The 26,349-nt window shown below is 40.4% G+C and overlaps 1 protein-coding gene across 1 annotated transcript; it reads right to left on the bottom strand.

Annotated features, from left to right (window-relative positions):
* Nucleotides 1-4,352: 4,352 nt before the first annotated feature.
* On the bottom strand, nt 4,353-25,616 carry RAB43 (RAB43, member RAS oncogene family). Its single transcript, XM_075053466.1, has 3 exons — nt 24,580-25,616; nt 14,298-14,481; nt 4,353-13,386 (listed from the first exon to the last, which is right to left on the bottom strand). Exons 1-3 carry the CDS (start codon nt 24,805-24,807, stop codon nt 13,133-13,135), a joined length of 666 nt encoding a protein of 221 aa, XP_074909567.1. The 5' UTR covers nt 24,808-25,616; the 3' UTR covers nt 4,353-13,132.
* Between the last annotated feature and the right edge of the window lie 733 nt (nt 25,617-26,349).

Genomic DNA, 26,349 nt, shown 5'->3' on the forward strand with positions numbered 1-26,349 from the left:
GTGTAGTATTGAAGCCTGGTATACAATTTTTAGACCTCTGTTGGAGTGCATTAGGCTTCATCCAGAGGGAATCCAGCTGACGTGCTTGGTGACTGCTCTGCAGAGCAAGTGGAGGTGATCAGAAGCTTCCCCTCAAAAGACACCTTGATCCAACTGAACAGTAACGCAGATGTACCCGTACAGGACCACGCGCTGCAGGAGAGTTGAGGTGGTTAAGTCCAGGATCTGTTAAATTCTGGAACAATACAGAAGAACACACGTGGGGTTTGGGCTGGGTTTTGAGCGTACAAAGATGTCTGCTTTCACACGTGGCCTGGGTTTGTTTCTCCACTACCATCTGTAGTTTTTGAAGGGGATTATTTGTTGGTTTTGTGCATTAACCTGTTCTTTTGGCAGAAGACAGTGAAATGCTTAAAGTAGAAGACAGCTCTAATTAATCTCCAAATTAATGTCTGGTTCTCTGAGAAGATAGCTGTGGCTTGCCTCCTAAAAAGCTTCAAAAATGTAGCTCTCCAGCCCGTCTTCCATGAATGTGAACAGGTATTAATAGGTAATTTACCTTTGGTTTCCACATACATAAACTGTTCTTCAAAGCAGCACGCACCGTTCAATAGCCTCCTCAGCACGAGTACAGGTCACAAGCGTTTCTCAAAGGTATTTAGTTCAGCAGAGCGAAGTCCTGGTGCAATCCACATCCAGGTGGAAGCTCGTTTCACCCTTGAGAAACTACCCCGGCCCCTGTAGTGCGACTGCACAGGACTTGCCTTAATAACTCTGTAGGTGGGAGACTGGAGGCTCCCTTGTCTTAAACACACAAGTATGGGTCGTCTCAGCGAGAGCTGAATTTATTTGGGAAGCGAAGGGGTAGATACCCCCTCAGATGGAGGCGGCGAGGGTTTTGCTATGGAATTCTCCCGGTGCGGATGAGGGCGGGCAGGTTTCCCGCCCAGCTCCCGAGCGACTGCCGCGGGGGGGCGCTCTCCGCCATCTTGGCTTTATTTACCTCAGCCCGGCTGCCCGCCGCGGCGCTCTGCGGGGGAGGGAAAGAAATAGGAGTATTGTGACCCTCTCCTTTTTTTTTTCCTTTTTTTCACTCCCCCCCCCCCCATCACAGAAGTAGTACAATGCAAAACCATTGCCCCCACGCAGTTCTCCAAGGCTCAGGGTATTTCAGGTTCTCAAACTCCCTGAACTCCAGCTTGGTAAGTGATAATATGGGCTTGGCAGACCCTCAAAAAGCCAGAATGCTTTAAAAATAGCAGATGAGAGTGTGCATTCATAATTTTAGCTTCCTCTCATTTGCACCCTTTCTTGGTTTTGAACAAGTGCAAAGCACTTGGTAAGTTTTTCCTATCAGTGACTGAGAAATTGTGCCCCAGGAGTTTGAGAGGTGAGCTCAGAGTTTGGTGCTCTTGAAACCTCACCCAACTGCTGGGAAAGATGTGTTTCCCTCCCAGTTTTGCTGTAGATGGTTTCAAATGAATCAAAAATATGCTGTTTTAGTGAGAGCTATGTTTTATGTTTAGGGCATGTGTGCTTTATAAAACTGACAATTGTTTGGGCTCTCTTCAGCAAGAAAATGAGCAACTGTGTCATGGAAGTGACACCGTGAAGGTTGTTTCTGTAAAATGTGGAAAGGATGTACAGTTGACAGGCCCTGGAGCATTTGGGTTTTGTTCCATCAGTGGATGGATGGACTTGCAGAGGGACAGGTATCATACATGGCGGTGCTTTCACAGCTCTGGATTTTCAGAACTTCAGTATCAGCTCTTTGTCAACTTTTTCATGTTCAGAAAGTGTTTCTAGGCAATGGATGGAAAGGAGGAATACTAACAAAATGATTCACAGAAACATTGTGCTAAACTTTGACTTTCCCAATCTAAGTTATTTTTGTTCCCAACAGCTAGGATTGAATCTCAATGGAGTCAATTAATTGTTCGGAGTGCAGCTCCAAGCACAGTATCTGCATGTAGTGGCACAGACATCCACCTTTGTAATGATTGAATATAGTTTTGCATGAAGTGCAAATACATTTGAAATTAATGTACATGTATATATTGCTTTAAATTACACTAATTGCACAGGCATCTGAAATTCTGTGAACTAGCCCAGACCTCTGGTTGACTTGGCTTTCCACATACCCTGTCTTCTGTATGGTGGTTAAAAGCAAGAATGCCATGTTGTTATGTCAAGTGCAGTATAGCTATTTTGTCCCCCCATCTAGTCTCACCAGGGATTAAAGGAAGATAGAAATAGTGACCTGAATAATACTACGCACAGAAGGCAGTTGCTGAAAGGGGTAGAAATCTCTTTCCTTCAGTGTCATAAGCAAGAAGCTAGGATTACAGAAGTTTATTTAAAATTCAATGGTGTGCTTGTATGTTCTGTAACTTGAACAGAAACGGGTACTAAGAGTCTTTATTGTATGGTATCCCTGCATATCTTACACAGTCTGTATTAATATCTTTCATCTACACAAGGATGAATTCTTGGGTGATGAAATTTATCCTGTTTTCAATGTTGATTGAAACAGCCTGCACATTGAAAGTTTCAGAAAAGAGTGTTTCTGTGGTCACTTCTGTGAATAAAATAAATCAGTACATATTCAGAATAGCACAGATGGGTTTACTTTGTGTAATTAAGACCACCTGAGACTCAGCTGGTCTTAATTAAAAATTCTCCTCCTTGCATTTTGTTGGTCTTGTATGCCAAGCTCAGAATCCAGTATCAGAATCTAAGATCATGCTAAACATGTCTTACAGTTTAAGACCCAGCAAGGTTTACCACAGATTTATCTGTTGACCTCTTTCTGAAGCAGAAGCAGCACCTGTTGTATAGGTAAGAATATTTCTCAGAGTAAGAAATGGATTTTCAATAGGACTTGGGTCTCGTGTCTTGTTTTATGGAAGTGTATCTAGGAATATGCTTTCTGCTAGTTTAACAGCTAAGTTGCTGACCATAGATGGGGAGAAAAAATATTCATTGAACTTAGACTATAAAAAAGTAAGGGTATTTTTTTGCAAGTGCAAGCTACATAATGAAGGCCATTTTACCTCACTAACAAGAAAAGAAAAATGGTTGCAATGTGTATAGATCTCCTCCTGTATCTAAACTATTCCACATTCCTAGAGAATTCAAGGAAGAGTTCCTAGAAATGCAGATAGGAAGTCCCTTTAAAGTGTTTGTCATACGCACTTACAATAAGCCAAATAACAGTTGTTGTGGTTGTTTTCCACAATAAATTCAAGTTACTCAAAGAAACCTGTTAATGATACATATTTTAATTTGCCCCACACACTTACAAATGATCAGGAAGCAGAGATCAGAGCAGGGGTTTGGTTTTTTCCAGTATGTGGTTTTTTTCCCTTCACATAACCTTTTATGACTGGTTTAGCCTGTTCATGTTTTCAAGGGTGCAAAAGGGTGTCCTGGGGAGATTCTGGCCACCCATTGGTGGCCACCCATCTTGTTCCCTCATCAGTCAGACTTGTGTGGTCTGCATGTCATGTAGTACTTTGGAAGATGACCTGGCAAGCAGCTATGAAACTAGTTAGTTACATTGACACAGGTGTGTGTCCTTTCTGCTCTGGAAATATTGTGAGAGCTTATCAGCAGCAAGACAGGGAGGTTCCAAGGTTCATACAAGGTGACATATCACTATATCATCAATGGCATATTGTGTGAAAGCACAGGCTTGCTTTTGAAGGCCATATGTTTTACATGGTTTAGAGAGAACTGTTCTACATGTTATATTCTAGGACTGTATTATAATAATGGTATTATTTACATAAATGAAAGCCAGCTTTGTATAAACTGTTACATTATTCCAATATCGCAGGCTTGGAATTCATAACTTGCTTTTCCCTTTGTATTTTGGGGGTAAGTTGTTTTTTTCCCCCACGCAGATTTAGAATATAGATATGCACTAGAGACGTGCAGAACACATGTGAAGTACATGAAAAAATAAAGGCCAATACCTACAAAGAGTAGCGACATGTTAAGCATGACACTTGCATTATTTATCTCTTACGCTGATTCTCTACAGCACTGTGCACACCAGTGACATGCATAGTTACATCCAGAATGTAAAGTAGTAGTAGTTTTCAATAGTAAATATGTGTCATTATAAGAGAATTAACTAATGAATTCAGCTATACCCAGCCCTCTAAAGAACCAGTTTTAGAGCACAGCCATTTCATTGAAAATTACTGATTGCTGTTTTGGTATCTGAGGCTGTTATTGAAGTAGTAGACTGAATACAGAACCAAGTAATTCAGTATTTGGCTCCTGCAGATCAAAAATGCTCATCTACTGATGTTAGAATTAAAGAGCCAAGCAAAAAGAAAGGGGTGTTGCTTTCTTTAATTTAGAGCAATTAAATAAAATCCAGGATCTAAATGTTCCTTTGGGAAGGTACAGTTGTAACTACATTGTTTACACTTAATTGTAAGCACTGAAGAAGTTATTTGCACTTGTCCAACATTGAGGACTTCGGTTTTCATTCTTAATCTTCTAGCCAGTTACGTTGGAGAGCTTACTAACTTGAAACAATTTAATGTGCATGCATTTACATAAGTGATGGGCAGTTGTAAGCATAAGAGGAAGAGAGTTAAGCACTGTTTGTTTAGTAGAGTACATTAGATCGTATCTTGTGTAAAAGTAGAAGACCATACAGCACTGTGGAGTAGGACACATACTTTCTTAAACTTGATTTTGTTTCTGATAATAAACCACAGCAACGTACATGCATAAAATAACAACAAAAGATATTAATTGCCAAATGTTTAATTTAATTAAACCTTTTTAATGATACACAGTACAATGTATCCACTACTTTGCTAAAATTCACAACAAAAGCAGGATTCATATGTTTAAAAATATTTTTCATAATAAATTCATAAATAGATGAAGGTAAAGTATAAAAAATTACCGTAGTATGCAAGCTTGCTCCCTTGTCTCCTCATATTCCAAATGATCTAGTCAGTATTGTGATAAGAAAGTTTAAAAGCAAAGTAGTTACTGATGATTAGAAATGTACAGCCTGCATCTCTTGAAGAAACCTTGAAGAACACCAACAGATTTGTCCTAGAAAATGCAGAATAATTTTAACACTGTTATCACTCAAACCCCTCAAATAATTTTGGAATGCAGTGAATGAATTCAATATGAATTAGAGATTTTTATTTTCTCCCCAACAGGTGTGTGAGCCAGACCCACTTGAATGCTATCTAGTCTCTGGAGTTGTGGGTTTTATATCTGTCAGATATCAGTGAGTGAGGCACAAAAGAGGGAAAAGCTGGTTGACAGCACTGAGCATATCTGACTATCAAAAATCTTAGCATTTCTCCTTACAGACTTATAAAATAGAAATCTTTAAAAACTGTTACAAATAACTAAATTCACCTTCTGGTTAGCATATGTCTGTATCTACTTTATGTCTGGCAAGCAGGACAGTGTGTGATCTCATCTGTTGGCTTCCCCTGGTTATGAAATGGTATGTATATGTAGCACCATTCCAACACCTACCTCTATTTGGTGAATCCCTTATATTACACCACCAAACTGTATTAGCAAAGTTATTCACCTCATCAATATTACCGCTCTCATAAAAAAAAGTATATAGCATTTTATTTTGTAAAGTATCAAACTACTTTTCACACTTAGAATAATCTATTTTAATACCATTTATAAAGGGAAAAATGCTTACTTACGCACAGCATTGAAGTAGGGAATGAACATGAAAAATACAGAATAATCAGGATGCTCTGCCTCTCACATTAATGTTGTTGGTTTGTTGTTTTGTTTTTTTAATAACTATTTCCCTTTAGTGCAAAACCAGTTGCATACAAGTTTTTGTGCCTTTTTGCAATGGTAACTAGATGCTTTTGAATATATTGGTAGGTATCTGTCTGCAGCTTTAATGTCTCTGAAAATTCAGCTCTTAACTCACTTTTTAAAAGTACCTTCAAATTGTCAAGACAAGTTTGCATGCCATGTTCAAATGACAATCTTTCATACCCTTGTTTTCACATACAATAGTTTAGATACCCAAAATCACTCCTTCTTGCTCATAGAATTTATTGCAGAAAAAATAGGTGTTGATCATCACATGTTCTACAGCACAGTGCAGTGTAACAGGCTGTTACTTAGTGGTTACTGAAAAGAGACTGGCTTTTGGAAGTATACAGATTGCATTGGTCAGGTGCCTTAAAAAGACAATTTCTCAGTCTTCCATTTAATCTTTTCCTCTGCTTTTATTTGGAGAAGATAATCTTTGTGCTGTAAGTTTTGGGGTTTGTTTTGGGTTTTTTTGTTTTTGTTTTTTTTAATTGATTGAACAATTAGAAATTGTAACTGCTAGCTTGCCACAATTTTGGTCATATATAAGGTACTTTCTCTAAGCTAAAATTTACAGAAACTTGGATCCTTTTAGCTAGCTGAATAGTGTGTACTTTAAGATGTCTGAGTGAGTTCATGGGGTAATTAAGGTTTAAACTCCTAGTAGTAGTCAATGATAGGGTGTACGTTCTTATGAAAGCTTAAGATAGGTGACTACTGTTCTTAGTATTGTAGTCTAGGCTTTAAAATTGAAAGATATAAATGTAGGATTTTTTTTAATGTTACGTTTATAACTGAAGGAAAAGAAAGTAGTTCACTTGTAGTAATTCAGCTGTAATAGCAAATTTTGAATGGGCTAGGTAAGTCTTAGACAGAAATGGTTAAACAGGAGCAGCTTTGTGAAGCTGCTGTGCCTACCAAATACCTTACCCTGACCTACACTACCTACTCAGATGAATGATTGCAAAGCTGGACTTGATTGATTTCAAAGTACAGTGTATTATATACACACATTACAGATATTAAGTAACTGTCACAGGAGCAGGAGATTGATAGCTGTACATGTGCAAAACCCTCTTGGTTATAGTCTATCTGGTGGCCCTTCAGCGCTTTGTGATAGGAAGATTAATCCTCGGTTTTCTGTTAAATTTGAGGTTGAAAGAAAGCAGAAATCAGTGTCAGTTCAGTTGGGTAATTGAATTGGAAATAATTAAACTGAAGTCTAAAAATATATTGCAAAAGAAACATGGAAAGTGACTTTTTTAGTGATAAAGAGAGCCTCAATAAATTTTTATCAAGGTATGATTTTGGACATGGTAAAGGTTTTCAAATGGTGTCCTGGGGGAGACAGACATACTTTTTATCTCATAATGGAAGGAATAGGTTCTAAATACAGCTTTAAGCCAACTTAACAGGTCTCCAAATGTTAAACTATGCTGTTACCATACACTTAACTAGTTTAGCAGTCCACTCTTCAGTATAGACAGCAGTCAAATTTCTGTTGTACAAAAAGCAAACAGCAAAACCCATAACTATTTGTGTATTGTATTATTTTACCTTTGGGAAGGAAAGTATTTTCTTTGAACTGAGTAAGCATTGATTAAACCTAACACATTTAATCGGACTAAATAGAAAATCTTGCCTGACTATTACTCAGGCTTCACTTTTCTCATTCTTGTGAAGTGACTCTGTTCCCTTGTTTTCCACTGGCTGCTGACTCATATGGAAAAACAAGACAATTGTTGACATAGTCTGTCTTCAGTGATGCCTAAAGTTATGAATGTAATACAGGTAACTGCCTTTAACAGTATTCAAGTAATATAAACCGTTGTTAAAAACAACACAGTGGAAAAAAAATCACAACCCTTTTGTGCTTCAAAAAACTATTTTTAAAGTGCATTTTAACATTTTTTCAGTCATATTAAAAAAATGCTATTTAAGGTCAGGATAGGAGAGCATGCTGGCTATTTATATCTAACCTCTGGCAACAATTCCATGGGCAGTAAATATACATTTGGGTTGGTTAGTTTGTTTTGATTTTGTATCCCTGCTCTTTTCCAAGTAAACTAAAATGAAACTATAAAAAAAGATGCAGAGGGCTAAACTTGTGCTGGAAATCAGAACATCTAGTTGCGGATTAGTTTGGATTTTTTTTCTAAAGTACACAGTGGAGACTGCAATTAAATGCTTCCATCTGAGATTTTTTGCTGCTTTGAATAGCTCTATAACCTGATTCAATAGAGTTAAAAGAAATCCAACATTACCTGGCCAGTAAAAACTAAGATACCCAGGAGGCTGGTTCTCTAACTGGAATCTCAGTGGGATGATCAGCACCAAAAGATACTACAAAAACAAAACTGAGACAGTATTTCCCAAATCTATGCATCTCCTCTTATAGCATGGAAAAGGATTATCAAATCTGAGAACAGCCCAATTATAAAGCACTCTGCTCTGTGACTCTGAAGTCACTATACTTCATACAACTGTAATAAAATGTAACCATTAATCTACATTAACAATGTAGCATCTTTTATTGCCAAATTTGTAAATCTAGACTGCCTTTTAGTTGATGAAACCACCTAGTATCATTTGAGAAAGGATGATGAAGTGGTTATGGTGATTAGCCTCAACTTTGGGATTCATTTCTTTTCAATTCCACCAAGAACTACACATGCCCTCAGATCTGTTGCTCTTTAATTGCCTCACTTCTTGTACCACAAGGGTCGGAATACAGGCTACATGGTCATCATCAGCTACGGGGGGCAAAGCAAGTCATGTGAGAACTACCTCTTCACAAAAGGGTACACACTCGCTCCAACTTCCTTGGATTTTCCCTGTTTACTGCTTGCACACTCTGCCCATAACCTGGTTTGTTTCTGTGAAGTCTCCCCAGAGAATGACTGACAAGGGTTAAACTGAGCTCTCTCCAAGGTTGGAAGATACCAAAAGGAGAGTAACTTTATTTTTCTGTTTCACAAAGCATGTATTGTTCTCACTTAATTTTCCTCCAGCACACTGTTTACCCAAAATAATGCAATAGGGTAAACTTCAGTGGTCTGTCAATATATAAATGTTTTGGAAGCAAGATAGGTAAAGATAAAACAATTTCTATTAATGAAATAACATATAAATTCATCTTGACTTAAAGAGACTCTCATTATAACATTAAGTAAAACAATCCCATAAAGAGAAACTAATAATGTTACTACCTCCCAGTTCCCTCAGGATTGGCATGAGATGGCAAAAGACATTCAAATGGTCAACTGGCTGGGACTATGAGATTAAATAATGGAGGTATAAATCTTAGTGGGACAATATATACTGGGGCAAATCAAGGAAAGGCTTTAATGTTATTTAAGGGTGCCACTGTGTGAGTGTATACATACTGTAATGTACTACTGCAGTAACGCATGTATATTGCACATGATGATCAGCTGTATTCTTGAGGTAAATATGATCTTCTTTAAAGGCAAACAAAAAACTGAGCAAGAGCTCCACTTTTCATGAAGTTCTTAGAAATCTATGTGGTATTAGCTGGGCTTCATTTAGTTCCCCCCCCCCCCCAAAGTGATCTGCTTTCCAGTATGTGAGAGTGATAAAATCATTAGGACTTTTCCTCTGTTCTTAAGTATTTTCATTTTTTTAAAATTTTGTTTTGCAAAGCAAATGTTAGCAGATTTCTGGGCTGATGTTTACTTGCTATTATATTTACATAATAATAAATATTTGTACAAGTTCCATCCATGATGATGGACTGGATGAGTAACTGGAGATAAAAGTAGCTTAAATCAAAATCAATACAAAGGATAACAATGCCCACGCTCCTGGGAACCACATTCTGCTGATGATTTCATTTCAGTATTTGCCTCTGCATTCCACTCCTAAGTGCTACAAGGCAGGGATCAATGTCCTCTTCTGTGTTTTTGTAATATTTTGCACACTTTGGGTACTGCCAAAAATAAATGATAAATACTAATGCAAATATGTGGATCTACTTAAAAGCAATTACTGCACCATAGTCTTGTTAATGTTCAACTTCCAGTAAACATGTTTCTTGGCAAATGTTTATGCTGTGATCATGCACTACTGAATTATTCACTTGATGTACATTAGTGTATGTTTGTAACCTAAGATTTGAAACTGAGGTTTTTACCCATAAATTTCAGGTTTATTGCTGCTCACTCTCTTCACCCAGGTATCCTTTTGGTTTCAATATGATTAATGGAATTAAACAACAGGACTGCCTTCCTAATACTTGAATTACATAGCTATGTGTGTGAATTGCGGATTTAATAAAAGTCTTCAGAAGGGGAGTGAAAACCTTTACGTTACGTTTACTGTTTAATCTACTTCTGGTCAAGAAGCTAGTGAGTATTGTGCTATTACTAATAGACAAAGAAAGGGTTTGGTAATTGAAATAGCCTTTTACTATTGACAGCCCAAGCACTGTCATTCATATCTGCTACTAACCTGAAAAAATATACCAGGTCTTCAGTCTATTTCTTTGTTCCCTTTTGTTCAGTTAGGTAGGGCATGCAAACTTGTATTACACTTGCTATAACATAGAAGAGCCAAGAGTTAGAAGAGAAAGCTGACTTAAAGCAATAGTCTTAGTTTTCTGCACATCTGAATTGGAGCCTTCATTTGAAAACATAGTGAACAAGTGCTGTATTTCATGTTTTCTGACTGAAACAGACTAACCTGCAGACAGTCTCAACCTTCAAGACTAGCTTAAGAGATATATGGGGGCAAACTGTAAGGAAAAGTATAGTGCTTGGTCTAATTCTACTTGTTTACTAAACAAACCTCAAAACCAAGGAAATGGATCAATAATTCCTCAGTTCTCCATCTACTGTAAAAACACAATCATTCACTGACTGCACTGGAAGCAGGATTTATGGTCATTTTGCATCTTGCTCCAGTTTTAAGATGAGTTACTATGTAAACTACTCATTTCAATCTGAGTAGTAGCAATACTGTTCTTAAATGCATGTGAATTTTTATCAGCATGGCTTAAATAATTTGGCACTAATCCTGCAAATAGTGGGAGGTTGAGCTTATCTGAGGGTCCACATTCAAGCATGCAGAACTGCAGGACTGTGACCTACAGATGTAAACTATAATATGTCATGACAAAAAGTCAAATGCTTGCTACTATTCTATATCTTAAGGACCATCTAACCAGGAGGAAAAGCAGTCACCAGGACTGAGTATTGGCTTGGACTGTCTTCATAGTTTCTCCCTAAAGTGGAATACAGGGTTTGCTAATCACTAACAAATCTAGAGTTCAGACAATTCTCAGTTTCAGTGTCTAGCTACTGCTGGACACTTACTGCCTGTTATCTTTGGATGTAGAACAGCTGGGAATGTCCTAGAAGACTATGCAAAAATACTGAGTACTGTAGCTCAACCTGTTCTTCCATATAAAACGTTAGAATTGTGAAAACGATACTAATTGAAAAATTTAAGGCCCTTTCACCCTTACAACTATAAAACTTGAAAACTAACCCCTTAGATGAGAAACAAACAGGCTACAAAGTGTATGTAACACCTCAATTATCTACGTCATAGTTTTAAAAAAAAAAAAAAGAAAGACCAGAGAATGGTTTAATATTTTCTGAAGAAAGATGAATAGTATTGAAATTAGGATCCATTAGCCCTTTCTTAAATCTTCCTGATTTTCATGATACTGGATATGAAGAATGGCTGAAAACTGGTGTAGCCCTAGTAGCAAACCAATCCAGGTCCTTTTCGACCTGATCAAGATTTTGAAAAAAGACAAGTGACTTCACTTTAAGTGGGTGCTTTCTGAAAATGAGGTCTTTCAGAGCATCAGGATTGCAAAAATCACTTGTCACCTCTGAACACCTTTGCTTTAACTGCAGAGTTAAAAATAATCCTGCTTCTGCTCCCTTTGCAAATCCATTTTTGTAAGGTGCTTGAGAGTGTAAATCCAGAGAGGACTGCTGCCACCTTCAACTGCATCTACAACATATAATATAGAGCTGAATCTGAAAGACAACTACGTAGAGTTGAATTATGAAATCTATTTTACTTAAACAATGTAGAGTTTTGATCAACAGTGAAAGATTTTTCCTGCTGAGTGTTTTCAAGAAATGAAAGGCAATTGGTAATTTGTGATAGGGAGAGGGAAGAAGTTGAGTACAAAGTTGGGAGGGAATCACTCAAAAAGATGCTGGTTTCTTACAACCAAGAAGCTGCAATGCATGCAGTGTTCAGCTATTCTGAGGTCTTCTTTCCCATTATATGCCCAGATTGTATTTAAAGAGATGGTTTAAAACAAAACAAAAACCAAATCCACTTACGCCACTTAAGCAATAAACACTCTGGTAACATAATGTCAAATGTATGACCAGAATTAACCCTGTATATGACCATTAGGCACATGGCAGGAGATCATGGCTACCAGTCAGTTCAAGGTTTCTCCAGTTCCTGTTTCCAGTGGTGCAGGTCTTGAGTTGTGGAATGAAATTAAGAGACCTGAGGGCAAAAACTCAATGATACCCACTTGGAAAAGGGAGCTATCACTGTGCAAACAATAACAAATGAAATGCATCTACCCTCTCCTCAAGGCTGTATTTAAAATAACTATGCTGGTCCAATCCTACTTTAAAGCAAGTCATGTGACATTGCTCAAGCTGATTTTTTGTTGTTGTTAAAATGATAAAAAAATTGTAACAAAACCTGAGAGAAGGCTTCCCCACCTGGGCCCGTTCCAATACTAACTAGCAATCCATATGCCCCAGGACAGGCGACTTCTATTTGGTCCTGTATTCAAAAAGCTGGGAATTCTGACACTTGAAATACCTTTATCAAAGACACTGTCACTTTCTGGTCATTGGTGGAGTGCTGAGGATTTAAAGAGACACTGTCAAGATTGCCTATTCCAAAAGTGACCTCCTTTGCCAACAGTCCCATGCAAAATGCTTCAGAACTTTGGGTGTGTATCAGTCTTTTCCCCAACCATCTGTCTCCCCACCCCACGTCACCAGTTCAAAGTTGTTTCCTCCACTTTTGTAATTTGTATGAAGGTTACAGAAAATAAAATGGTGGGGACAAATGTTGAGTAAGTTTTTCAGAGGGATTGACTTTTAGGACTACCTCTCAAGAGTCCCTTTTTAAAAATAAGACACCAAAGCAAACAGGATTGTGTCTAACTTCTACAAAATTGCTGGTTTCACAGGAGGAGGAAAATATGGCTACCATGCTACTCAGCATTAGGGTGAAGCACCATCTAAATTCCAGTAAAGTTACGGATATCACCTAGCTCATATCAGCAACCACACCCCCAGCCTTCTACAACGTCTTTGCTGTCAAGCTTGATGCTGTCAGTATTCTTCTCACTGAACATAGGGCCTCCGTGCCTCATCATGAGCTCTGTAGCCATCTTGACAAAAGCCTCCTCCACATTGCTGGAGTCTTTCGCAGAGGTCTCTATGGCACAGATGATATTATCATAGTGTTCAGCCAGACTCTGAGCTTCTTCCAGCTGAACCTCTCGAAGGTCACTTAGGTCAGACTTGTTTCCTGGAAGAAAAAGAGACAACAGAGTAATTTATAATAACTATTTATGTCACAGTAAATACTTATCAGGAGGTTCTCAGGTTGCCCAGAGAAGCTGCAGAATTTCCATTCTTGGAGATTTTCAAAATTTGACTGAAAAGGCCCTGACCAACCTGACATTAGTGTTGCTTTGAGCAGGAGGCTGGATTCCTAAACCCCTTCCAAACTGTTTCTGTATGACTCATAGAGAACAGAAACATCAGTAACTGAAGAGTGGTGGCTGTAGACCTTAACAGAAGAAAAATGGACTAGAAATGAAAGCTAAAACCATTTTGTGAAAACAACAGCAGTCTGCTGATACCTAGGGAAATCTAGAGTAGTACTGATACTGTATTAGCAGGTCTACAGGCCCTGAGAGCTGCATGTGAGTCAGAAACATAGGGGCTTGGAAGCAGAACTACTAGCAGAGGACTGACAAACCCCAATTGCCCCAAAGTCCTTCCGAAATCCCCTGGCTGCTGAAGTATGTGGGTGTTCCAGTTTGCCAAGACACGTCGGCTCAATATGATGGAGCTTCTCTGGGCCCTGGAAACCTTATGATCCTTATCATGAGAATAGTTCCACAGCAGCTGTGCCTCAGAACCTGGAAATCTTGGGTACTCAGTTCTCCATTAAGTGAGATGCAAAGGATTCAAAGGTGGCTTCTGATACAAAGCTGTCTACTTCTTAACGGAAGCTAATCAAAGCAAAACATTTCTGTTTTGATGAATCAGCACTTTCTAATTAAAAAAACATAGGGAAAATTTCCAATCAGATCTATTAAATACACCTTAACTTCAATGAAAAATAAAACTTCTAACCATCTCAAACAAGTATTGCAACTAATTACATTGTACAGTAACCTGTAGCGCTTGGTATTAATATTTTCAACTCACCAATCAGTAATTGTACTATGTTGGAACCAGCATACTTTCTCACATCCTCGATCCAGCGAGGAATGGACAGGAAAGAGCCTCTCTTGCTGATATCATAGGCTAGGATTGCTCCATTGGCGCTGCGGTAATAACTCTGCGTGATAGTTCTGAACCTCTCCTGGCCAGCTGTGTCCCAGATCTGCAACTAAATAAAACAAAGCATACAGTGAGACACTGGCTAGCAAGCTTTCCTGAATCAAAAGATAGGACTTGATTCAACAGCCTTGTTACACATCTCCTTTATACCCAATACATTCTGGCATCACGTTTTTCTAGTCCTTTGTTCATGATTTAAGGATAATATACCCTGGAGAACCTTGTCGCACTTGGCTGCTCAAGGTTTTTATCTGTATTGGTTGAGACACTCTGGGTTCTTGAACGTGAGCTCTGATGCACCCTTCTGTGGCAGATTATGAAATTATCACTTGTGTGTCCAGCCCTACCCCTTTGTCACCTTATCTAGCAGAGTTAGCAAAACAAGCTGTTAGCCTACAGCCAAGCCACTCCAGTTCATCAGTTAGTGTGTCACTGAAACTACAGCTGGGTTTTTCACTAGCATATTGTGTGTGGTACTGACGTGGTTTTGCCAGTTCTGCTACAGGGGCAGTAACAACTGGAGTAGGATGTGGTGTTATCATCTGAGAGCACTGATGCTGTTTTATAAGGAAATATGAGACAATTAATATATATAGAATACATAAAATGTATAAAAGAATGTATAAAAGAAATGCCAGCAATTCTAGGTTTCAATAAAGTCAGTCAAAGATCTAGTCAGTCTAGTCACCTGTCCTTTTTTAGGTGGCAGAACAGGCATTACATCTGGGCAGGAAGAAGAAATCCTTAGCTTACATACTTTTGCCTAAATCCAGCAGCATAAGAACTATGAGTTTAGTATCAAGGTTTGAGTTCCCAGTACTAGATGTTCCAGTGGAAGAAGCCAAATAACTCAGAGTGGACAAACACAATATCCTGCTCATAGGGAAAATTTCTCTTTTAAATCCTATTGTTTTATAGGTTGTCTAATGTCCTGGAACATGATGGCTTATATTTCAGGAGCTTTTAATCTGAAGTAACTGTGGATGTTGTCATCCTCCATATAAATCTCTAATCCTTTTTGAATCTTTCAAAGCTCTTGGCTTCAATATATAGTAGCAATGAAACCAAAGAATTTCCTTTTATAAATTTTATATTTTCTGTCCTTCTGTTGTACTTTCACTTCCCTATCCCCAAGTGATAAGTGAGAGACCACTGCTTGTCTTTTTGTGCCGTTCCTTATATTCTGCATCTCCTCTTAACTGAGACAGGACATGAGCAAATACTCCTGGGTTTTTTAATCTTCCCATATTGTGGACCTATTATTATTTCCCCTCTCCGTGAACCTCTTTAAAGAGCTGACAACAATTTAACACAATGCGCCAGTGCTATTTTATGCCAAATAACATGGAATCATTTTTCCATTTATTTCTTTTGCACATTAGTATTTTGCTTGTATCTTCTGACTCTGCTGCATGTTTGAACAGCAACTTTCACTTTGGAAAAGGCTGTACCGATCAGATCACTTTCCTGTGCTACTCAAGCATTTAGACCCCAAATGATATATGTACAGCTTAAGAGAATCAATCCAAGGAAAAAGTACTTCTCTGGTAAGAGTTTTTTCAGAAAAGGGGAAGGGACTGTAATGGACTCATAAAACAGAAAACCACAAAGCAATGATTATTAATGGAACAGATAATAATTTAGAGCAGTCCACAGACAATTACTAGACAGAAGGAAGTTCATGGCAGGTTTATGTATGATGTTCTGTGTACTCAAGTCCCCCATTAGACCTTTGTGTTTGTTACGTAGTTTTAAATCTCAGTGCTTGATTAGGTCAAGTGAAAAACAAGGCTAACGATGATTATCCAACTCTTGGGAGAGGTCTGAGAGATTCTGTGCATACAGAAGAATTATAAACTTTTTAAATAAAAAAAAAATATTTGTTTTAGCTTACACTTTTCATATGGTATAAATAAAAGTGATTTACCTGCAGAGTGACTGAGCAAGCCAATCTCACGCTTTGTGCTGTATATGGGATTTTAAAAATCTCTGTGTAAGTACATTCCATAGAATCACAGAATCATTGAGGTTGGGACAGATTTTGGGAGGTGACAGATCCAACTGCCATCTCAAAGTGGGGTCAAAATTTAATTCTTCCAGGAAGAATTGCTCCATGATCTTCCCATGGACCAAAACAAGCATGACCAGCCTGTAGTTCCCAAGATTTCTTGGCCTTTTTGAGGATGAGTACGATTTTTGCCTTTCTCTGGTCCTCCCCAATTTCCACAGCTTTTCAGTAGTGATAGAGCAACCTCAAAATGCCACCAGAAAGATCTCACAGCAGCCCCCCCACATTTTTTACTCAAGCATTTATGTCTGTATGTTCACAGGACTGAATGTACAAAGTTGCTGAAGCCCTGAGTGTCCTGCTGGGAACAGCACAGACCACAGGTTTGACCTTCTCAGGAGCTCAAATGGCAGTCTTCATTCCAGCTCACATCCTCCAGGTAAGCTCTTTCCCTCAGGCATTTGAAGTTCATGCTCCCCTACTTGTCACTCTTCTTTTGTGTAAGGACTCTGAATCATTTAGCTTTTTACATGATCTTCAGTTTGTTGTGGTTTTCCTTTCATTGCTGAGACTACAGTATGTATTAGACCCGTAAGCAGATACTTTCTTTGCAAACATACCAACTGACACACCTGTTTGTCACTGTTCCCATCGCTTCTGCTGGCAGAAGGAGACAGGTGAGTGCTCACTCTTTGCTTCAGGGAAAGCCAGTCAAATATGGGCATGGTTTAATGACTTGCTTAAGCCAAACTAAGACAATACTGTCATCAAAGACTTGCCATCCCAGCTGCATATCCTTGCCCTCTCCCTGCACTGAAACCAGCACCAGTTAATCTGATTCACCATATAGCTTAATTTACTGATGTAACTGAAAAGCAGGGGGTTTCCTTTTGTTTGAAGGGTTAACACTAATTACACAGCCACATGGTACTGAAAGCATGCAGACTGCACAGGGAGGAAGCTGCAATGATCCTTTAGAGCAATGACAAAGTTGTCTTAAACAATCATGAATATGCCCCTTCATTTTAACTTGTTGCTGAAGGTGGGTGTGAAGCGATACAGTAACCTCACCTGAAGCTGAGTAAGGAGTCCTTGTACAGTCTCCTCTGGCAGACCTATGCAGAGATGGTAGCTTCAGCTAGTACCAATCAGTCTGTCTTGTAGCATGCTCAGTGTGCAAAGGTACTTCTCGGGGGGCTAATAACAACTCGCGTCTTACAATTTGGAAGCTCGAAAACCTACCCATCACATTGTTTGAAGTTTTAATAACTGTCTTATTTTAAGTCATTAGGAACATACACTACAGACACACACAGAGTATGCAAGTATTATGAACCAGGTTACCTAATTTAAAGCAAGCTGTATTCCTAATGGCAAAATATAGCTAATTTGCTTGACAGCATCTTTAGAAAACTCTTAAGAAAAATATTTCTGGATAGCACAAATCAGTCTGAAATATGATTAAAAAAATATTAAGTCATTAAAAAATACCAGTTCTGATCCTAAGTAATCACTTTTTTCTCCAGTAGGTGTACAGATACATTTCAGAAAATTCTCTTGAAAAAGAAACATGACAACTACATATAAATGTCAATTACAACTATAATTTAAAACCACCACTTCGTAGTAAAAATTTTTTATAGTGTCTCTGTTAAACTATATTAACAGGTACGTAAATCTTGACAAGAAATAACAATTGCAAATTCTTTGGAAAAAAGTAGTATTTCATGTAAAAGCCCCTCAATTAAGTTAGATGTTAAAATCAAAATACTAAATGAATTTTACTAACCACTAGGTTACAAAAAAGATACAATCATATATACTTCTGTGTTGTATAACCATATCACATATACAGTATGTGACACAGAGTTCTTATTTATTTCCTCAATTTAAGTGCTTCAGCTTTGTCAATAATGTGATTGAAGCCACGTCTGTCACTTAGTAGCCTTTTTAAGCAATTCCTGATTTTGTAATTACTTTGGCAACAATTTTGGTGTAACAAAGACAGAAGTTGGGATTGCTGAATTGTGTTAAATTCATCTGAGGATACCAAGAAAAACCACCTATGAAATAAGAGATTGGTAGCAGGCCTTCAGGGGGACCATCTCTAGTAACAAATGAGGACAGGATAAAGAACAGAGAATGAATACTCATTGTTCAGAAGGAATATGACAGAATACCGTAAGTGAACAAAGACAAGGAGCCACCTTTCTTGTGCTAATTGTTTCACTATTGAATGCCCATTTACTTACAAAAGCTGGTTATTTTGATCAGCTTTTAGCTTTGAATTTTTTGGACAGCAGAGCCCTTAGCACTGGCTGGTACTGAATAGCAAAGCACTAAACCAACTATTAACTCCTGTAAGATTTTTCATGACTTCATGTAATCACCATAGAATTGGAGCTTTCTGAAAGTACATTAGACAAAGTCTTGAACATCTTTTCATGTTTGCTTTCTCATCTCTTCCTGTTGGGAAGGAGTATACAGGGAGTGTAGGTCATTCACCCCTTGCAAGGATGCAGGCTAGGGTCTGACTGGCTGGGGAGCAGCTGTGCTGAAAAGGCCCTGGGGGACTTTGGAGACAGCAAGCTGAACAGGAGCCAACAGTGTGTCCTGGCAGCATCCTGTTACAATACAGGAGCTGTACTGACAGGAGTGAAGCCAGTAGATCAAGGGAGGTGATTATTCCCCTTTACTTGGCACTTATTAGATTCCAGCAAAATTAGTGTCTAGTTTTGGGCCCCCCGTACAAGACAGACATTGAAGAACTAGAGCAAGTTCAGTGGAGGGCCATCAAGATGGCCAGGTAATCAGAGTACACACCCTGTGAGAAGAGTCTGAGGGCTGCTGTCCAGTACCTATGAGAAGGTTATCAAGATGACTGAGCCAAGCTCTTCGCAGTGGCACATGATGGAAAGATGAGAGACACCAGAGAAAAAATTGAAACAAGGAATGTTTCAACTTGATGTAAGGAGGAAAACAGAAGGTGGTCAAATTTATGGTGGGTCTTTCTGGAAGATCATTCTGGGATGTCTGATCAGGCTTAAAGAAAGCAGGCTTTCAACTATAGAAAGGGTTGAAAATGGTGAGTGACAGGTTGACCAAAGAGCACAGTAAACGAGTATTATCAAATGGTTTGATGTGGATTCTTCTTGCATTGAGAAACATATTGTTTATCAAAGGTTAATGCTTAACAAATAGCCTCAAGACACATTCAATTTCTTCCTCCCTTACTTCCTACCTTATTTATTAAGTACCTTCCTGATTATTCTAAAGTATCATGGGAGTTCAGGTTTACTTTTGCTTGTGAAGCAGCATTAATAGTAACCAAGTACATCCTATAGCTGTTACCTTCCTTTACAAAGATGGAAATGTCACTTTTGTGCTATGAATTCTTCAAAATGTAGCAACTTCCATATAACTTCCTGGTAGTGAAACAGTGGATGCAATGACCATGCTAAATGATTCTTAATAAACTGACTGCGTCCAAATCCTATCATCTCAAATGAAAAACAATAAAATACATTTCTGTACACTGGCAAATCACAACACTTGCTCCTAAAAGGACTTACAGAAACAATCTTGCAACTTAATCTATACAGTTTTTGTCAAAAGCAACCAAACTAACATTTGTATGGCAATGTATTTCAATTTGAATATTCCTACACAGAACAGTTACGATAAACTGCTCTATTCAATTGTTTCCCTACAAAATTTTCAGAGAATGAGGAATCCCTCTTTGCTGGGAATGCAGCATTCCTGTTTGCTCTAGCGTTACGAGTGTCAAAGTAGTTGACAGAGAAGAGAGCTACACTTTCCTCTGAATACCAAAGAATATTGCTTCTGTGTAATAACCAATAGCTTTGTTTGTTTAGCAACGTTATTAAATACACCCATCAGGAGACAAGACAGTTAACAAGTCATAATTTTATATTATTTGCAATTTGGCCAGATAACGACACGTTGCATTTTGGGCCATTTTGAAAGGAATACAGTTACAGCCATGAGGCCTGAATAAAAGCAAAGAATCTAGATATCATATGGGCTGAAAAAGCTTGTAAATTTAAAAGTGCAATGATACATAAAGAAGTATTTGTTATAAAAGGAATGTGTTTGTTTTCAGATGTTCTTCTCTCCTGCTGCTTTCTGAAAGATACAGTAAGAAAAAAACCTATGGCATAAAGGAAAAAAATATTCACTATATGTAAAACACTACGAAATGACAGCATAAAGTAGACATAAAGATACCCAATTAATTTATCAGTTCACAGGAGGAAATTCATCAAAAGAAAAGGAATTTTGTTATTACTAACCACGATTCATGGACTTGGACTTAGGAATGTCCTTGCCTACCATTATGTAAAATCTTAGTTCCACTCTTTTATAAATATCTTTTCTTACAGTGACATAACAGTTACAAAACATTTTTGTTCTGTTTGCCAGATTCTTTCTATCACTCAAAGAACAAGTAATTATTTTATCACTAAGACTTTAATCACTATGCATTAAGTCAACAACCACAACTTTTGGGAACTGCAGTCTGTACTCTAGGATTTAGCCAGCTAAGAAGGAAGTATTTTAGAGAGAGTAGTACGCCATAATTTCAACCTGTTAAACAGCATATACTAGAGTATTCTTTTTTAAATGAAGATAGATTGCAGACATTTCATAAAGCTGATGGGGAGAAATTCTGGATATATGCTGATCAGAATTTGTCTTTGTGATAAAAATCAAGGTGGTCATCACAGGTAGCTTTGACTTTGAAGTTCCATTAGAACCCGGTGTGCTAGATCTGCCAAATCCCTGCCTGGCTCTGTGCCACACAGCCTGCCTTTTAGCTCCAATGCCTCCAAGAACCAATGGCTCACAACAGCCTGTCCCAGAGGCAACTGGCTTGTATAATCCCACTGGACAATACCTCAAATTGCAATTGGAGATCTTAAAGAAAGAATAAGAAAAGAAACCGAAGACTGGAGGTCACAGACAAGCTTACATATTCTTCCTCGCCGGAAGTGGTAAACCTTTGCAAATCATGGTTAGCGCACATTGGGGAAGCTTATGATATCAGCAGTTTACTGTTTTGTTTCTAAAGAGAAAGCTGCAGTTATCAGCACTGTCGATGAATAGCTCCTTTCTCAAGCACTAACATCTCTTCATATATGAAGTTTAGTCAGCTTCTGTAGCTGATGAAGCAGTAGTGTATGAAATGTCTTGAGACACTTGAAAGAATACAGCTTTGAGATGTAAGGAAAGCCACAAGTTAAAAAAAAAGTTATTTGCAGAACCTTAACCTTTAGTATCCCAACATGCTTCTTTTCCCTTATGCAACAAAAAGGCATCAAAAGGAAGTGAGACTTAAAATCCTTGGGCTCCAAATGTTTCAGAAACCTTATGTAAGTGTATTGACAACATTTGAGTTTTAAATAGAAAGGGACACTAACACAATTAACCTTAAAATATTTGTTTCAATCTCAAAATAAGTGTCCGATTCATACTCACTCAGTTGTGTTATAATACTATTCTTAGCCTGACTAAAAATGAAGCTTAGGCCACTGGGGATGCAGAGCAGGTAGTGTTCAAAAGCTGCTTGGGACTTTTTTTTTTTACACACTATTGTTTCGAAGGAACTTCTGAAGATGAGCTTATATAACATTATAAAAATTGGAATTTTCTCATTCCTGCATCATTTGCTAAAAAGAAAACAAGCCTTCAGATTCCTTATGAAGATACTGTCTTGAGTAGCATAAACGCATAATGAAATCGGAGCAGCACAGAGAATCATTTGGCATGCTTTTGTAAGACCTTTTTGTAAGGTCAAACAAATCTTATTTTAAACATGTCCTGAACATCTCTTGATTTGAGGCATCCCCATCAACAATTTATCGGAAACTCTTTTAAACAAGTACGTCTCACGTGACTGAGACAGAAACAATGAGAAGCACAGTGCATCTGCCGCAGAGCACATGCACAGGCTTGTTTACTAATGGGTTAGGATATGATCTGTTCAGATAGCTAAAGTGCTCCTCCTAGAAGCATTATAACCTACACCAAAACCAAATTTGTAAAACGTGCAAGATATACACACCTACTTGCCTACTTTATAAGGGAGCTCACAAAAGTGTAATAAAATGCCTCCTTGTTTTCTGTTTCCTATAGCATGCTGAACAAACCTACCCAGATTAGATGGACTGCTCTGAAATCTCAATCCAAGTGGAAAAGCCTGACTGGAATTTAAACTTCACAAACAACCCACACCTTAACAGACCAAACAAAAAAACTCCAGGCAAATGTTTTCATATTCTGTGTCCCTGATACAGCAGCTAACAAAAATGTCTGTAAGGTAAATCAGCAACTATGTTGGATTAATTTGCCGAAGTAATGCTTAAAATACTCTTCTTTAATCTGTGCATCCCTAATTTTTCTTCATAGTGGAAGTACAGAACAATCCAAAGAAAAAGAAAGTCTCAAGAGCTTGCATTTTCTTACTTGCCTTTTGTAAAATTCTTAGAAATAATCCACCACAGGTTTTGTTACAGACTGACTACTAATACAGGAACATTCAGGTGTGAGTACTGGCAAGATGAAAAAGCACACCTAGGACGGTTGGGTTATTTCCTGGGCTAGTCCTCCCCTACTCCTGAAGTCTGTGGTCGAGACCCCTGGCACCGGGAACAGACACATTTGTCACTTCCTATGTGCCTGGCATTTAAATGGAGCCAGTTTCCAATCTTAAAGGAGAAACCCTACTTCTAACAGCTCCCTTGCTAGAAAGCGCAGAAGAGGTACTAATAGCACAAACAGAAAATCTGAGCTTCCTTTTCAACTGCTAACCCCAGTTATACATGATAGGAAAAGGTATAATACTACCAAGAAAATAAACACCTTTGCTAAATGTGGAACTTCTAATCCCCCTCCTTTTCCTAAGAAACGCGAGCCTTCATTTCTTCCATTTTCTGCAACTTTCTCTGCTTAATGTTCCGCTCACCAAAGTTAATTTATGAGAAAAAGACAACAGAGGACTTTGACACCTACTTTGGTAAACACAGACCAAAATTCAGCTGCAATTACTGTGCTTCTGTGCCACCACAGAAACTTTACAGTTTCGTGATCTTTCCCAGGCAGTGACTACATTAAGTTCTTTTTAGTCCCACTGGGGATAAGTAAGGGTAGTTGTCCGACTCCTTTCCAGAGGGGGCTGGTAAAGGGATCTATCCCAGCAGCCCCCTACAAACTGCAGGTGCTTTAACCCTTTATTTCTCTGCTGTTTGATCACGCTTCTGTGCTCAGAGGCCCGGTCTGTTGTAGGGAATCTGTGCCACTGACAGTCTGAGGGTAATTCCACTGGGTAAATGTCCAACCCTCTTTCTAACCCTAATGACTAGCTCATTTTCTCCAGCTTAAGAAAAGCAGAAGCCAAATTTAGGGTTGATGTGTTCTGGTTTGATAAGAACTATGAAAGTTGCGCTTTCTGAGACAGCCTGTAAACAGTGTCTTAAGATAACTCAAATATGCCTAATTTAACAACCACTCCCCCAGCCTCTCTCGATCTGCTGGTTCCACATCCCTTTCTGGCAACAGGACAGTCCAGCTGAGCTTGCTCCTGGCTTCTAAATAACCCATGGCCAGCAGCCTGACTGAAACGAGGGGTGCCGCAGTTACGGTACGAGGGAGGTAGAGCGCGTCCTGAAGCGCGGGCTGGCGACGGGGCTTCTGCCAGCGTTCGCGCGGTGCTAACGAGGAGCCAGCCCGGCGTGCGGCCGCACAGCGGATGCTGCTGTAGCAAAACAAGTTAACGGATGCGCTCGGTGCCTCCTGGCCCGCAGGAGCTCTTTGGCAAGGCGGCACCGGCGCCCAGCAGCCCGTCCGCCGAGCCCGCGGACGAGTCGGCAGCGGGACGGGGGCGCGGGCAGCGGGAGCTGCCCTCAGGCGGGCGGCCCCGCTCGCCGCCAGCCCCCCGCCTCGTCGCCGCCGCCTCCTCCGGCAGTCGGGCCGGGGCCGGGCGGCCCCGCCGGCATCTGGGCGGCCGTGCCGGCCCGGAGCTGCGCGGCGCCGGGCCGGGCGGTGAGCCGCGGCTCCCCCGCCCACTCCGCCTGCCCCGCAACCGGAGCGGCGGGGTGCGGGGCCGCTCCCTCCGCTCACCTTCACCCGCTTGCCCTGGATCTCCAGGCTCTTCATGGTGAAGTCCACGCCGATGGTGCTGCCCTGGCGCTCGGCGAAGGCCCCGGTTTTGAAGCGCTGTACGAGGCAGGTCTTGCCCACGCTGGCGTCCCCGATGAGCACCAGCTTGAAGAGGAAGTCGTAGCTCTCCTCCGGGTCGGGGCCGGGCCCCGCCGCCGCCGCCGCCCCCGGCGCTGCCGGGCCGGGCATGGCGCTGCCGCCCTCCGGCCTTCCGCCCTCCGCCGCCGAGGGGAGCCGGGCTCTGCGCAGCGCCCGCCGCCCCCCGCCGCGCCGGGCCTAGCGCTGGGCCCGCCTCCCGCCCGCCCCCGCTCTCTCTCCGCCCCAGCCGCGGCGGCCGCCTCCCGGGCATGCCCGCCCGCCCGCAGCCGGGGCGGCGGCGGGGCCGGCGGGCGTTCGCGGAGCGCAGGCTCGGCTACCGCCTGGGGCCCCGCGCCCGACCTCGCCGGCCGGCGGCCCGGGTCGGGGGGACGCCCGGCTCGCTGCGGCCCTCCCGCCGGGGCCCGGGCCCGCCGTAGGCCGCGGGTCCCCCGGTGGGCCGGTGCCGGCGGGGCCTGCTCGGGTCGCGGTCCGAGCGACGTGGAAGCGTCGTCTGCGGGCAGAGGCGCGCCTTAGCCTCGGCTGTCCCCAGTGGCGCTGACGAGCCGTTAGTCGCTACCCGCGCCTCGGTCCTGTGCGGAGGACCTGCACATGCCGGGCTTCGTCCACGGTCTTGCTGGAGTGACACGTTTTTGTGATGCATTCCTTCTGATAGATGTTTTAGGTTACTGACACATCGAAATAAACAGGTGCAGTTGCCATTAAGTCATCCAGGAAGTCCAGCGGATGTGCCTTGTTGGCTTTTCACGTTTAGGTCTGAGCTGGGGTGTGGTTTGTTTCCAGAGTGGCAGTCCAAGGCTCAGGGCTACGGTTTTCCACCGTTGCAAGATGCTGCGCTGCCCAGAGACGCCTTTACAATGGTTCACATCATGCTACGTGTCTTCTGTACGCACCTGTATATGTGTGATTGTATATTGCACTGCAGACCGGTTATGTGTATTGAGATAAGTGTATCTCAGCGATCTGGAATTGCTTGCGTTTTAACTGCGACCTGGGTTATCTACAAAACAAACTGCTCTCTAATAGGTACTCTCCTTTAGATTATGTGGTGAGTCAAGATGCTAATAAAAATCAGCTTTACTAATAAAATATTTTGACACAGCACATTTTGTTATTCTGTTCTTTGTCACAAATATTTGCTAAATTCCACCCTTGTAGTTTGCAATGACAAAGTTGTGAAATGAAACTGTTTAATGGCAGAGCATGAGAGTTAATTTTTCCCATAGGTAGTTGTGCAGGAGGAGAACAACCTGATTTGTGACTGAGCCAGCATAGACTGACGAGGCCAGCTTGCCTTGAATTCCTCTGAATCAATGTACTTTTGGGTAGCTTCATGATTATTCCTTTTCAGGTCTGGATATATGGTTTTGGTTATCCATGGTAACCTTCCAGCAAGAGCAGAGGTATGAGTACTCTCTGTCAGGCTGGAACAAAGGCTTTCTGATCCTGGTAGCCTGCAACTCTGAGTTAAGCAGGCCTCTGAATTTTAGGGTATTGATCAACCAGGGCAGAAAAAAATGTTAGAGAGGAAATAAGACATCACTGTGCATATGCTGTCATGCTAATTAGCACTTTTTATGTTTTCAGTGTCTGAGCAAAGCACTTCAGGGAATTTAGATTATTTAGGAAGAAACA

This window comes from Buteo buteo, chromosome 21 (genome assembly GCF_964188355.1).
Source record: "Buteo buteo chromosome 21, bButBut1.hap1.1, whole genome shotgun sequence".
Lineage (NCBI taxonomy): Eukaryota > Metazoa > Chordata > Aves > Accipitriformes > Accipitridae > Buteo > Buteo buteo.

Bases quoted from the DNA above. Each gene is read 5' to 3' on its own strand.
- RAB43 (XM_075053466.1), bottom strand. From the start codon at position 24,807: ATGCCCGGCCCGGCAGCGCCGGGGGCGGCGGCGGCGGCGGGGCCCGGC. The intron at 14,482-24,579 runs GTGAGCGGAGGG...TGTTTTATTTAG, and splicing joins TCCAGGGCAAGCGGGTGAAG to TTGCAGATCTGGGACACAGC. The intron at 13,387-14,297 runs GTGAGTTGAAAA...TTTTTCTTCCAG, and splicing joins CATAGTACAATTACTGATTG to GAAACAAGTCTGACCTAAGT.